The sequence below is a fragment of the Etheostoma spectabile genome, chromosome 20 (assembly GCF_008692095.1).
Source record: "Etheostoma spectabile isolate EspeVRDwgs_2016 chromosome 20, UIUC_Espe_1.0, whole genome shotgun sequence".
NCBI classification, from domain to species: Eukaryota; Metazoa; Chordata; class Actinopteri; order Perciformes; family Percidae; genus Etheostoma; species Etheostoma spectabile.
In genome coordinates this window covers 10,078,410-10,094,015 of record NC_045752.1, presented here as the reverse complement: position 1 = coordinate 10,094,015, position 15,606 = coordinate 10,078,410, and the positions used below count along the sequence as shown (strand labels likewise).

Here is a 15,606-nt window from a genome sequence, read left to right as displayed (position 1 = left end):
GTGTGTGTGTGTGTGTGCGTGCGTGTGCGTGCGAGTGCGTGCGCGTGCACGTGCGTGTGTGTGTGGACACAAAGAGATCATGCTACAGTATGTGCAGCAGCGCATCTACAATTTGACAATTCCCATCCATGGGAGGGGATTCTCTGGGGGACCTTCAGGAAATTACACCTTGCTCTCATATTGCTCCATCCTCCCCAAGCCTGTTGAGCTGCCCACTTCCTCACTGACTCCGCCCTCTGCAGCTGACACAGTTACTCTTCCACCGTATGGCACCAAAATCTTGCAGCAGCCCAGTTTTTGAAAAGCCATTTAATTTTTCACTGTTGTCTGGGCCTTGCAGTAATGGGCTTCTCTCACTCCACAAGGTTCCATCAGTAACACACATTCAACCCAATACTCGCTGGCCTTCTGTGACCTCAGACAATGGTTGCAATAATGACAGGTCTAAAGCCCTACTGAACTGCACTGCCATACTGCATTTAGGCAGGGCAGAGCCCAACCACTGTGCTGCATACACAACATTGAATTTTCCCTCTCCAGTCCCTTCAGGATTGAATTTAAAAAGAATGACATCATTGTAAGCAAGAACGCAAAAGTGGAACCTGAATGGTTGTTAAATCAGAAATACAGCTGTACACATGGAAACCGCACAATACCTAGTGGATTTCTTACAAGCTTGTAGAATAAAAACTGAATGCACGTGTATATTGTTTCAGTGACAGACCTTTGCATAGACACAAAGGAGCATTCATTCAGGATTATACAGACCCCCTAAATCTTTAGTCCAGGGCCATGTAAGGTCTGACAGTAAGCTGTGTGATTCTATACAGAGATCTTTATGTACATTACAGTTGGATGGTTTCAGTGGATGCAAGCTGGGGATCAGGAATAGTCTTCCAGTAGATTGTTTTCTGCTGAGGGTTTCAGTAAGTGCAGGTCATGCTAAGGTTTCACTCCTGTTGGCTCCATTCTCTTCTGACAAGAAGTTAATCCTAAAAGTCATGGTAAACCCACACAAATCTGCTGGTGAGCAGGAAGTGACTTGAAAGATGAATGTTTGGCTTTAGTGAGTCCCCCCACTGCGATGCACCAACATCACCAGACAAAGAATACATCAATTGACAGATGCTTAAAATTGTGCACATGGCAATAAATCTTGTTGAAACCATACAGACCCTTCAGTGGATCAGTACTTGGCATGGTAACTAAGATGGAGAACATGGTAAACATTGTACTTACTAAACATCAGCATGTTAGCATTGCCACTTGGAGCATGTTAGCATGCTGATCTTGGCATGTAGCTGAAAGCACCACAGTGTCTTACAGAGACTCTCCCATGGCTGTAGACTCTTAAGCCTTTTTCACACATGCAGTCTACACCTGGAAAGTTCAAGAACTGTCTGGATTGTGTTAGGTCTGAACGGGAGCGTGGATATATATTCAGGTAAATTTGTACTGCCAATTTCCCATTTCAGGGAAAATTCTGGTAATGCTGTGTTGTGAAGAAGTAACCTTGCAGAGATCAGCACATAAATGGTTACATCCAGATGGTTATTTGAACCCTGCTACAACGCAACACTGGGACTGTCTGCTCTTGCAGCCGTAGACTTTCTGTAACTGAGTATAGCGGCACTTTCTACCGTGATTAACCATTAATAAAAGATTCTAAACCAAAAACTACCAAATTAAATATGTTACAACAGGAATGTGATCTTAAATTGGGGCGACATAATTTCCCTGACATTCCTGCCATCTGCTGGAATTTCCATTGTCACATTTTTCTGACATTGCTATTGCATGTTTGAAAATGCGCAAAAGAGAAAGGTTCCTGAATGTAGTTCATTTGTATGCTATGCAGATTAAAGTAATGCTGTAGTTGGGAAGTAAAAGGAAAGGATGCCCTGCATGGCTAAAAACATTGTATCATCTCACATCACAAAAAGACAGAAGTTCATGCTCTCTGTACAGTAGACACTACTACACAGAGTAAGTTTGGACAGGTCTTTTGTTGGTTTTGTCTATTTGCTTCATGAGAAAAATCCTACCCTTTTGATTTGGCAGTGAAGCAATGGAATTATACCAGAAAGCAGCATGTGTTTGGGATACATCCTCCAGCAATAAAACCAATATTGCAAGATAATTATCATGGATTTTACAATATGCCCATTGCATTTCTCCTGGAGGGGAAACTGTCAAGCGTTTGCAGATGAATTTTGCTTTTTATTAGCTCACAGTAAAACACTGCCTCACTATCTTAGATGTAATACTAAAAATAAACGCATCAGTGGTTGCATACTAATGTAATGTGCAACATAAGCCATATTATACAGTATGTAGTCACATTATTTTATGTCAGATATGTAACTAATTTCCATAGTGTAGATGCTGACCTGCTACAAGAGGTCACAATAGCATATTCACTTCAACTGTAAAGTTCTAATCATTTTACACTGTAGCTAAATAAATAGCAAATTAAACACAAATTTGGATCCTGTTAGATTTGTTTCTGTAAAAAGTCAGTCTCCTTGCGAAAGAGTGAGCCATCTAACATATGGCACAGGATTCTTCCTGCAGTTTGTTTGTTTGTTCCTGAATTTCTGCACATAAAGTGGTTATTTTTGTGTGTCACAGTTTCATCTTCAAAATATTCAGGTACCATGGTTTTTGCTGTCAGACCTCATAAAATATATAAAACTCTTATTCATGAAGACAAAGTTTGTTTTATTGTCCTGTGACAGGGACCTGAGCTGCATTTTAACTGAATTATTGCTATGCATCATGGCCAACTGAACTAAGGGAAGGGCTTGCCTTTTTATCACGCAAAATGTCCGTAAAAGAGACGTGTTAAACCAACTACAGAGCAGTTGTAGCCAATTATTTCAACCTTTATAGCAGACACAAATCCACCACCAGCTTTCAGCTAGCCACGTATTTCGCCTCAGTTTAATTTACTGCATTGAGGTAATTCTGCAGTTTTAGTACATTTTACTTCAGTATTGTATGACAGAAAAACAGCAGTAGATACCAAGACTAACAGGAGCTGCTGCTCCTGTTAGTCTCTGACTGCCTCTTTGCAGCCTGTCAGAATGAGCCATGGCTGAGCAGGTGGGATTGTCCCACCACAGAGATGTATGCTTTAGGAAGCCGTAAATCCTCCACCGCCATCCATTTGTTTACTCCTCCTGTTTCCCGCCAAACAAACTACTAGATTTCCCATGAGATTTCCCGGCCCCCACATGGCGTCCTCAGTAGACGTGCTTTACAGGCGTCACAACCAGAAGAAAACAGTTATAAAACCATTTTTAAAAAGGTGAGCTTGTGCGGAGGGGAGAGCAGGGCTTAGATTCGGCTCAATTATTGGCACAAAATAACAGAATGTGCTATAAATTGGAACATGCCTGCCCTTCTTTTGAACAAACACCTTGATTCATTTGGCAAACAAGCAAGTATGCTAAAATAAAATTTTTATCCATCTCATCTGATTCATGCATCATAACCTACAACACTGGGCGGGTGGAGGAGTGGGAGCTGCCGTAGCTTGGGAAAGAGAATTTCTCAAACCAGTATCACAATGCTGATGCAACATGGGTAGTATATCTATAATATAATGCTGTATATCCAATAATATATAGTGTTTTATTTTAATTACATGGTGTAGAGCATATTTAGCATTTTGGATGCAAAGCTTCAAATTGTTGCTTCTGATTTTTAATTTGTTTCCCTGATTTGAGATGGTTAAACCGGAGCTATATCTTGCCTAAACCTTGTGTGAGTTTGTGTGTTAGTGTGCACCTAATATTTGAGTTTTATGTCTCAGTGCCAGAATGTTTTATTAAAGCGGTACCTCACAGACGAGTTGACATATTTCACCAGTGAAGGACGTGACCCTGGTTGTTTATTTCCCATGATGAAATTGTCCAGAGGTTGATGACTCCGTAAATAAACAGTTCATGGAGCAGTAGTTCTTGGCTTCCGGTGACCAATGTGATTATTATTATGTAATCATCGCGGGGCATATGCGGTTGTACAGGTGTCCTGAAGCTTTCCTATTGTAACAATTTAAAGAGACTAAAGAACACAACCTACATCCCCCGTTTGTCTCAGGGTGTTATTGCTACATGTAAAAATCCTAGTTTTAGGAGCCAACACCCCTATCCCTTTTAACAGTGTCATTAACAATTTGTCTTAAAAATGTGTTGAGGGTGGTTTTAGAGGGGACAGTATGTAATTATATTACTCTAAAAACATTTTGGACAGCTATTAAAGCTAAAGTAGCCACAATATTGTTTTGACAATAATTGATTTCAATTGGTGACTTATAAGTATATTTTGAGCATATTGTCTTTGAATGCTTCATTTAGGTTGCTTTATTTTATTTTAGTTTAGTTTTTTTTTGCAAAGACATGTCAATACATGTTGTTCCGTCTGTTTTCTATCAATAAAACTATATTTTGGGGGTTAGATCATTTAAAATGTTCTGTTATAGCCGGCTTTTGGAAGGAACGAAGATCAGCTTCATTAGAATGTGTTATTTGCAGGGTTTTTATGTTAAAACATTTTTTTTTTAAAGGCATTTAAATGTGGTTTGTTTGGTTGAAGAAACCCAGATTTCATTGTGTTCCCTCCACAAGATAATCATACATATAATCCTGATGCGCTAGAAGGGAGACAAATGTCTGCTCTCACATTAAAAATGTCCTTGCCATGTAACGAACACAATATTGAGGAATCACAAACCTAGTTACACTCAATAAGCAGACCAGGTCATACAGAATTAAATCTAATTTACTGACACTTAATGGACATCATGTGGCAGGAGCTGTCTGTTAACACCAGAACAGCTGAAACCGGAGCTAGAACACAGAAACAGGAAGTCTGGCAACCGCTACAATAGCTGTCAGTTTTCTTCCTTAGATTTATAAAATCTATTTTTTCACAATGTCCTCATCACACCGTTATAATTATTTAAAAAATGCCAGGTTCAAGAGTACAATGGTACTGCATAACATAATTTACTTCCTGAGGTGTACATTTAGTAAAATGACCAGTATCTTATTGTATACCAATCTCATTGTACCATCTTCATTAAGCTCTGCATGTTCTATAAGTCACCAGGCGATGTAGTTTTCTACTCCAGACACCTTACCATGCTTTGTCAGCACAATTTACTGCCTGTAGATCCACTGTATAGACAATCTATAAAGTCCTCCCTCCTCATCACGCCCACGCAGCTGTTAAAAACTGTGTTGCAGAGGGCGAAATTAAAGGGCCAAGCAAACTGGGATCTATAAACATATTATGTCCTGTTGTTAATGGAAATGTCATCAGCAGAAATCTCACAGCTCTATTGAGCGATGAGCCAATTTCCCTGACTCTCTCTAAACCATTCGCATGTAAAACGGCTGGAAATTCCCAGGATTAAGTATGTACAGTAGCACCAGTTTGCCACCAAAAACAAAACGACCACATTTTCTAACCGATTAAATTTAAAAGCCTCTTATACCGGTTTTGAATGGACCACAATAAAAAAGGAATTTTATTGTAGAAGTGGAGAGCTTCTCCTGAAGGATGAATAATGACACATAAACATTTACTGTGTGGGGCCAGTCCCGGCTGGTCACTGGCCTTCTCTGCCCTTCCATAATAACAACCCCACCTCCCATTGAGTTATTATAGAGTGAGGTGTGTGTCTCTGAATCTGTATCAGTAGTTGATTGACCGTGACACTGACCACTGAGGCAGCAGCATCACACAGCCATGGTCATTTCTGTGGGTCACTGAATGTGGAAAGAGATAACACTTGATCTTTAAATTCTTCTCTGGCATTCCTTTAAAGCTGTGAGATGTTTGTTGTGATATGAAGTGCTGCAGGCGGAACAAATCAAATTAAGGTTTTCCAAGCATTGCATCAAAAAGCAGAATTTGTTATGGGAGGGCTGTTTTGCCTGATAGTTTTGCTCGACTACACTGTGCTACTTTGATCAACAGTAATATCCAACAAATTACCATTTCACCAGCAAGTAATAAAAGTGAAGATAAAATGGGCTCTGCATACAGCTTTAGTTTATCAGATTAGGCACATGCAATAGTCCCTGAGCTGTTTTAGGACAGCTCTCATAACAGACAAAAGAGATTGCAAATGCAAAACCACCTTTTAACAAGTAGTTCAACAAGACATCAGCACTTCAAAAGAAGCAGCTGAGAGGCTGGACAACAGTTCGTTTTTTGGAGCTAAATGCTCCAATCAGCATGCTAACGTGCTGATGATGTTTAGCAGGTATAAAATTGACCATGTTTACTATGTAAATTAAGCATTTTAGCATTTTAATCTTCCAGCAAAGCCCCTTGATGAGTCAACATAATGACCAGGCAGAAAGGCAGAAGACTCACACCATTCAAGCAGTCCGATCTGAGTGGCTGTCACAAGTGACTTAAAGGTGCATAAATGTCATAGACATTCCAATTTAACAGTAAAAAGTAAATTGTCTTCTCATACTTGCTGTGTTCTCGCAGTTAACCTTTCAAAACAGAGAAAAGAAACCATGACTCTTTTTGTCGACAGATGGGCCCCGTTTAACAGCAATGGTTATGGACTATTTGCTTTGATTTTGCATATAAAATATATAATCAACTTAAACATTTGATCCATGATTATAGATTAAAGGCCCTGGCCACAGAAGTATTTGAGTTATGTGGCTGATTACAACTACTCAATTACAACTTTAATTTTTTACATTGCTGCTGTTTGAATTTAAGGAAATGAACCATATTGCAAAAAATGACATTAAAACAGTGATGTCAGACAATAAAATGTATGTAAATGAGACTTTTCTTTAACTACAGAGATGCACATTGATCAACCCCCCTGTTTCACAAAGCTTTATGAAAACACCAATTCAGATTCCAGCCACCCATCCATCCAATTTTCCACTAGGGGGTGCAAGAGTGGAGCAAAATATAATGAATCAGAATCAGAAAGGTTTTATTGCCACAATAAGTATACTTATGTGGAATTAGCCTTGGTAAAAGGTGCATACATAAACAAACAAATCTAATACACACTAATATGAAATTAACAATACATAATAATACAAAGTACAATATAATATAATAATATAAAATAGAGCTTGCATAAGAAACAAAAGAGAGGCTGAATGGGGTAATAAGGGGCTATATGAGATGTTCCGTGTAATCAACAGTTTTATTTATATAATAAATTGATGTTAACATACTGTGATGAATCATTATAAACCCTGTTAAGAGGTTATTATCATTAAGTAAATAAAGCTCTTGCTTAAAAGTGTTAGTCATGCTGAGTGTGTAGTATAGGCTGTGTACTGTATGTGATCCTTTCAAAATGAATCAGAAATGAGGATTCAAGTTATAACAGCCCCACAGCTGTAATTGTACAGGATCTATGGTGATTCATACTAGAACTTTAAGCTCATTATTGAGGGACAGCAGTTAAGTGCTAAGCACTGCTGGAATGAAAACTGACCAAAAGGAAATCATAAAGAAGTGGGATGATGTATAGATGTGTCATAATCTTAGCTGGGGGATTTGCGTCACTGTGTTTACCTGGACAGTATTTGTCAGTAAAAGTCACTGGGTCAGATAATTGAGTAAAAAGAGACAGATGGTGGCAGCATTTACTGCTGATTACATGGAGGTCATAAACTGCCTTTCAGTAGCTGGGGGTGTCAGGTCCAAGCCTATTAAACTGCCAGAGCCTGAATCTTAGAGGAATAGGGAGTGGAAGGGTTTGAACAGAAGGCCAAGACTAGAGACTAACATCCAGAGTAAAGGCACACAATATGTGTATCTCAACAGGGATGCATGGTTTCAAGTCTGTAACAGGGCATATGGTGTTTTTTTTGTGCAACTATTAAACTCTGAAGACTCAGTCCAGCAGGATCTCCATGGTGCTGTTTTTCAAAAAGAGTACTTGATCCTCTCCCCACATCATCGGAGTTGGCAAATTGTAACGAGGGATGTAGCTGTCACTCACACAGAGTAAAATATTCCATACCAGAGGCCTCTAGGCTACAGCAAAATTGCATAGAGTGGCTGTATGTGCACAATGCAGAAAATATAAATAGGATATGCTGATGTAGGGCAATGTGCAGTGTTGTGAAATGACACAAGGCCACAAAATAGGCAATGTTCCTGTTCAAATCTGCTGGACAATGCAAAATGCATTATTCTAACAAATGGTTTATGAAATCATCTAAGATATGTGACCTTATTGTAAGTCAGAAGAAGAGAAATGTGCAAATATCCACATAGTCAAAGTCTGCAAAACTCGAGATTTCAAGAATAAAACAGAAGGCCAGATTTGATTTTAACCCTCTAATAAAGTTTTGCAGGTCTTTACTGGGGATATATTATGCTTTTCCCACCAGCTCAAGATGTACTCGTGGTAACACAGTGTAAATACTGATTACACAAAGTATTAACACTAATTGTATATATTGAGGTTTTGTGCAATAACCTGCTGATGATTTATATCCGTGGCTGACTCCCTGTTTCATTCTACTTTGCATTCTGTTGCAGCCAAGGCCTGCTCACCATTCATTTGCATTAGTCTGGTGTATTGGCTTCCCTAGGAATGGGTGATGTGGAGAGTGTTTACTGATCGCACTGATGTATTTGTCAACCAACTCTGCAAGACAGACAATCAATATTCCAATTACAGGTAGATTTCCAATTCTTGCACTGTAGAATAGCGAACATCAGTCAATATCATTGTCAAAATGACTGTCAGCACATATAGAAAAAGGTTGAAGACCTACTGCATTGTGGTGTAAGTAAGTTGAATTAGTCATTCATTGGTATTTTCTCCAATCTATGCAAAGTTATAGCCAATGCAGAATATAACAGGGACTTTCCCAACAGTATTAAAACACAGCGTAAAATAAGCTATACAATAGCTATATATTTGCAGTTACATGGTGACAATCCCAAGTAAATAGTCAAAAGTGATCTTTGGGCCAACGTTTACATTTTTCTTTTTGTGATCAAATGGTTTTTATTTTAATTTTAATTTTACAAATTGAAAAAAATCACAAACCACAGGCAAAACACTGGAACATTAAAACATCTCCCAGGGCCAAAACATACAGAGAGGAAAGTAGGGAGGGGGGAAACACAAAAAGAACGAAACAGAGAGTGACGTCCAAAGCTTACAAATAATGCATGCAGAAAATGACACACACAGACAGACATAAGACAGGGGCCAATGTTTACATTTTGAAAGTTTTAGGCATGTGCTATAAACAGAGGACAGTTTTGAAATATTGACCAGCATGGTGGATTCCCTGACATGAAAACAGTACCTGCTTTAAAATATAAAGCTGACTAAACTAATGTATGGACAAGCTGTGTAACTAGAGTAATTTGTTTATGTGCTAATATATTTTGCGTGTTTTTATTTATTTTTTGTAAACATTTTTTTACACCTTTTGCTGGTTTCCTCCTGCTTTTTTCTATTAAATTTCATTAAATGTTTTTCTTCATTTCATTTTGTGTGTCTGATGCGATATATACAAAACTGAATATATAAGTACTCTTCAGATTCCTCTCAAAGTAACTACAACCTTACATACCCCCCAACATAACAAGCACAGTGACTTCTTGAAATACATATTGCTGTATTGTTATATTAGATATATTGCGTCATAACCCTTGTTAAGCTTGAAACGGTTGCAGTCCTGCTTGAGTGGGTTTCCTGTTGCATGGTTGTTGTCAAATGTTAACATGACATCAAGAACATTCTGTGCCGCCATCTCACAGCTGATGTATTTCTGTTCAGCTTGACTGGCCTGTAATGAGACGGAGCCCTCTCTATTTCAATTAAGACTGAACACTGAGATTCAGTCAATGGCCCTCCAACTCAATCACATCAGACGCTTTTCTAACTTTCTCGCTGCATTCTAACTCAACTCTTTTGACGCTACAGTAAAGTGAACACAATCACCTGTCTGTGTTCCCAGTTGGAGCGGAGAAGGCTTAGCTGTAATTGCAATATCGTGAAACCGTGATATTTCTACTGAAGTTTATCATATACCATCAGAATCTCATGCCCACGCTGGATGCTGTTAGTCCAAAATGATCACTGTTCACAGTTCCCTGAGTCTGACCTGTCAGTGTCAGTTTAATGCTCTTTGATTCCCCCCTTGTCCACTGGCATTCAAAACCATTAAAATCCCATTTGCTAAGCTAGGTGTATCAGACACTAATGGAGACTGACTCTGCCCATTTGCTTTGTGATTCCCCAGTCATTACCTCAAGCTACCACACACGTGTCCAAATGAAGCGACGGTGGGGAGGAGTGCTGCTCACAAAGTCAAGATCCATTCATGATCCTCTGGATCATCCATGGATCAACTACCACGTAGTACGAGTATCTCTTCTTCTCCCGCTCTCTCTCTCTCTCCCGAGGCAAAGACTGGCCTCACATTAATGTTGATTAGTAGAGGGTGAGAGGAAGTAAGCACACATCCAGAGGAGGCACTCCTTGTGAATAAATATTTATTGTCCTTGTTTGGATAGTGGGGAGTGCTTTCTCTCTCTATCTCTTATACAGTGGCTGTTCCTAATGACCCTGTGTTTGCAATTTCTCTCTGGTTTGCTTTAGAGAATTTACAAAAGCTCACTTTCTCTGAGGTAATGTGAAACATGCTCACACATTATGTATTCTAGTTTGTTTGTTGGTGCATAATTATTATGCACTCTTATGCATTTATAAATCAGCAGTGGGAGAGTAAGACTTTCAATATACATAATGCACTACTCTGTGAATGCACAATAGCATGGAAAATTAGGTCAAAAATACTGGATGAAATGTCTCATTATATACTACATTTAAACATCACAGGACATGTGCACACTATATTTGATTTTCATCAACAACTATAGCATTGCATGATCTCTTTTCAAGGAGTGTAGAGAGATCCAATGTGCAAAACACATGCTGGCAGGGCTACTGTACATGAGCAGAGCAGGGATTGGTCAACAGCTCTGCCACTCTAATAGCAAATACTCCCTGACTTCCTCTGTCCTCCTTTCCTGGTGCAGCCTGAGATGAGGGAGGGAAATGGATCTTTTCTGTGTGAGTCGCCGGAGCTCCCTCAGCCTGCTTCTTACCACCTGTCCTTGACTTACGGTGCTCAGACGAGACTGAGAGGAAGCTGTGCTGGCACCTCTCTGTCTGTGTTTATGTGAGCAGCTTCATTTTTTAATCTTCTCTCTTTGTGTGGCTTGTTTCTTTCTACCTGTGGTGCTTAGTGAAGTGGCAAGGAGAGTAACGTTTGTCCTCGGCCGGTGGAGCTCTGATGGGAGGCAGTGCTGGCTTTTGCTGGGACTGGGGATGCTGAACAGGGGGAGGGAGGGCCTGTTTGAGCTGGGACAGCAGCTCCAGCAGCAGGGGGAGTATCAGGCTGCCCTCCACTGCTTCCTCAGCTGCCTTTTGGGACTGACCCATGTGCAGAGCTTCACCTCTCTGCCCAACTGCCTACACCAGGTGAGCCAGATGCCTGAAGACACTCACACAGACACTCACAATACAATGTTACTCTCTACCTTTTGTCTTATGCCCACAAACAGCACCAATATGCATGTACATATTCATTACATGATTACAAAATCTGCTGTAACTTGTATTTTCACAGCTGTAAAGATAGATTTACATAATTACCCCTTTAGAGACTAATATATTATCACTGCACAGAACCCTTTCAACCTTGTTATCTCTAACACCAATGTCAAATCTAACAGCACAGTATATCACATGTCCCTGTGTTGACACTGTGAGATCATTTCAGTCTCAGTAGGAGTGATAGTGTGCATGCTGCTGAATGAGGCACCGGACGCAGCACTAATATACAGTAGCAGCGTTATTAGACTGCTCACATTGTTAAAAATACTGTTGTCTGTCCCATTGTGCAAGAGCTTTTCTATTTTTGAGGTAACAGGCTTTATGGCACTGTGTAACCAGGCCAAAGTCCTAGCAGATTAGATATACAAAGGCAAGGCAACAATTTTAATTCTGTTTAGTAATGCCTGAAGGAATGTTCCTGATGTCAAAACAAAGCCTCTACACCAGAACTTTGGAACGTGAGGCATGATGTTGATCAGACCAATGGTGCTGCGAGGAGAGCAGAATTACTTGTTATGACAGCTCATGACATCACAAACGGGAATGATGTCGGAAATTAATTATTTTGTCCCTTGTCTGTGCTTTACAGATCGCAGAACTCTTCATCACTGAAAAGAATTGTATCCTTTGCTAACTCAGGGAAAGCCACACTCCCCCTTCTCACATCTGACACAATCCCTTCAGGACTGTCTGTGTTAGCATGCGTTCTAACTATAAAACTCTTTTTTTTCTGAACAAACTTTCTGAAACTCTTTCTGAACATGTAAAGGATTGCCTTCGGTGGAAGGTGAATGTAGACCCTGTATAAAAAGCCATGTAAACTGAGGGGGATGAGCGGATGTCTGTGGGTGAGTTCATAACAACAAATTTGTCCCAGAATGCCATACGTTTTGTGTGCTGCGCAGGCTGTGTATCTGTCTCTTAAGAGGATTTGTAGGCTCTTATCTCTCCACAACAGAGTGGAAGAGCAGTAATTAACCTGCATCTGCACTGACTAGCCTGTCCAATGCCACTTCACTGCTTCTATAAGCTATAACAGTATAGGACATAGAGGTAATAGAGAGGTGTTATGTTTCAGGATATATTACCTGTGTGGCTCTTCTCCCTGTTTCTGAAACACTCCAACACTTAACTTGCCAGCCCTGGTTATCTACCTCAGCAATACTATATCCCTTACTGTCCATTTTCCAAAATAGGTTGATTTGCTGAGCTTTACTTCATCAATAGTCTTCAGTAGACCCCTCTTCAGCACAAAATGGTTTCTACTTAAGAGGGTCATCTAGCTTAAAGGGGTTAAATCTTTTGACATAACGTACTTCATTACATAACATCATCAATAGTAATGGAGTCATGTTGTGTCAAACTGTGGCATTGTATGTATGGTAGTTACCATGTTACATTGTTTTACTTTTAGTATAAGGTTACAGCCATGACAACGTATTCAGACATTGTTTAGTATGTCCGCAGAAGAAAGTAACCATTCATAACAATAATTATAAATAAAAATCTCAGTATTTAAAATGTAATCATGAACATTGGATATTTGCAAAAACATGATACAATAATTGCATCTAATCACTTCATTAATAGTATCATTGTGCACAGAGATTGTAAGTATGTGGTCATTGTCCATGAAATATAAGTTAAGTAAAGTTGCTTACAATTTCTTAGTAGTCTTCATGAGCTTCATGGGAGCTGAAGCATTGATGTGTTTATTTTTGCAGTGGTCCTCTGGGGAGGGAGGTGACGGGTCAGTGTGCTCAAACTTGGAAAGGATATGGGAACTTCGGAGTTTCACACAGACGTCCACAACAACAAAATTTGTGGTGTCCCCTCACATTTTGTCTGTGAAGTCTAAACAAAATCCACAATTTGGAAGCAGCTGATTTTACATTGTCAAAGCTTGATGTATCATTATCAGAGCTGGCAGTATCTGTAAGTGACCTTTGTCCAAAGCCAAAAGTTCTTTTGGCTGCTGAGTGTTTACTGATAAATGCGTCTTGGAAAGGGTTCTGTCCCAGACAATTTGACTTTAACCTCAAATAAAGGGGAAATTCAGATACAAATCGGGGCATATCCTGCACTTACATTCCTAAAGTGGAGATGTAGTACAGAATGAGTAGTAATAGATAGTTACAGGAAGCTTAAGAACACCAGCCAAGCAATATATCACATTTAGTCATATTTATCACAATTCTACTGGCTAGAGTTAATAATGTTATTAATTTTATTGCACCCTTAGCAGCGTTGTGTGGCACTTGTGATCAGTTGTGACTTTGAAGGTTCTAGTGTTAATGCAAGTTCTTGTCGGGTTTTAGAATGCAGTCCAATTACGAGAGAGGAGAAGGTGTTTTTGTGTAGGTGCGTAGAATGGAGCACAAATTCCCTGGAGAGGGTTGTGTGAGGTTTCTGTTGTGGCGTTGTTGTGGTCCAACAAGGCTAAAAATAGCAGGCAGAAGTAGTAGGCTGACCTTAGATGGTGGCTGTTCCCCTAATCCTCCCTCCCAGGTGGTCCACCACACAATCACCTTATTCCTTGTTGCCAGGTGACTCCCAGGAACTAGGGCAGATATAATGCATCTTTAATCATCCTGTGATATAGATTTGTTAAAGAAAGGTGTGGTGTTGTATTCACTAATAATATTAACACAGAGTTTCACTTCATCATTAAAAAAAAATGCTGGGTTTTCCTGACAAGTTGCTCTGTCATCTCCTACTGTACTTTACAGTAAATTATTCAGATGTACATCTACTAAAAGCTTTTCAACAGCCACTCCTCACCGTCCATTTTCTTTTCTGGTATATTGTGCTCATCCGAAGTAAATATTTTTCATTTTCTATCTTTTATCTTTCTGTTTAATAACCGTCCTTTGCTTTTGTTTATGACCATATGTACAATAGGATATTTACTCCATTGTGTCCTGGTTTTCTTATTGGATCTGTGGCTCGCCTGTCCCGCAGTACTGACATTAATGAAGGAAACCAGCTGTTTTTAGCGGTCAAAGTGGAAACCAATTGTCCATATTTCCGACCTCAATCTAAAAGTTGTTGGTTTTATGTAAGGTATATTAAAGTAGAATTGGCAAATAAAATGGAAAATGAAATACGTAGAATGTAATTTATACAATTTTTACAAGTAAGAGATCTGGTGTTAAGTAGGACGTTTAGACAGGCAGGGCTGTGTTTATTTTTAGATTTTTCTTTCCCATTGGTCTTTAAATTCACCTGACAACCATCAGTGGTGTCATTTATCAGTGGGCCGGACTCTCACACGCAGAATGCTTTGGAAAAAATTTAAGAGGCTCTATTTTTAGAAAGCTTTTTTTAGAAAGTCTTTTCATGGAAACAAAACTGACGCTGTACCAAACACAAAAACAAAAGACTCTAAGATAGTAATATAATATGATGTAATACAATGGAGTGCAATCAGATTTGACTACACTGAGATTCAGCATTTGAAGCTTGTTCAGCACACTGTCGCGCTGTTAGAAATGCAGTACAAAAACCACAAACAGTATAACAACACAAAAGCAACAACACAGACACAGGTAGTTGAAATCTGTATTGCAAAATCCATACCTCAAGATTAAAAATCTGGTTTGGGTTACTACAAATTCTGTTTGCCTGGAGGGGTCATTCATGAGAGGGGTTAAGCAACTAGGCTGTTTTTTAATTTCAACAACTTACTGATCCTGATGACAACTAAGACTGATCCTTCACCTATACAAACAGATGAGAAGGCCCTGCAGTTCATCCAGGCTGAGAAAATGTTCTATGAGGTGGCATTGATCGAGCTCACAGCTCTTCAGGGGAGCACAGGCAAGTACTTTGACATTAGGCTATCAAAAAATACTTCTGGGATATTGTACTTGCATATACAGTGTTGCATGTACTGTGTGTGTGTGTGTGTGTTTGTGTGTGTGTGTGTGTGTGTGTGTGTGTTTGTGTGT

The 15,606-nt window shown here is 39.4% G+C and overlaps 1 protein-coding gene across 3 annotated transcripts in view; it reads left to right on the top strand.

Annotated features, from left to right (window-relative positions):
- Positions 1 to 11,077: 11,077 nt before the first annotated feature.
- The window catches only part of c20h14orf180 (chromosome 20 C14orf180 homolog), a 15,929-nt gene continuing 11,400 nt past the window's right edge, over positions 11,078 to 15,606 (top strand). Inside the window, exons 1-3 of one of the 3 annotated variants that reach the window (XM_032500947.1) lie at positions 11,078 to 11,521; positions 12,246 to 12,276; positions 15,389 to 15,475. In XM_032500947.1, the coding sequence (XP_032356838.1) occupies positions 11,369 to 11,521; positions 12,246 to 12,276; positions 15,389 to 15,475 (271 nt within the window). In that variant the 5' untranslated portion in view covers positions 11,078 to 11,368. Of the gene's footprint in view, positions 11,522 to 12,245; positions 12,277 to 12,479; positions 12,505 to 15,388; positions 15,476 to 15,606 lie in introns of those variants that run through there. The other 2 variants (XM_032500949.1, XM_032500950.1) reach the window with 2 other exon arrangements.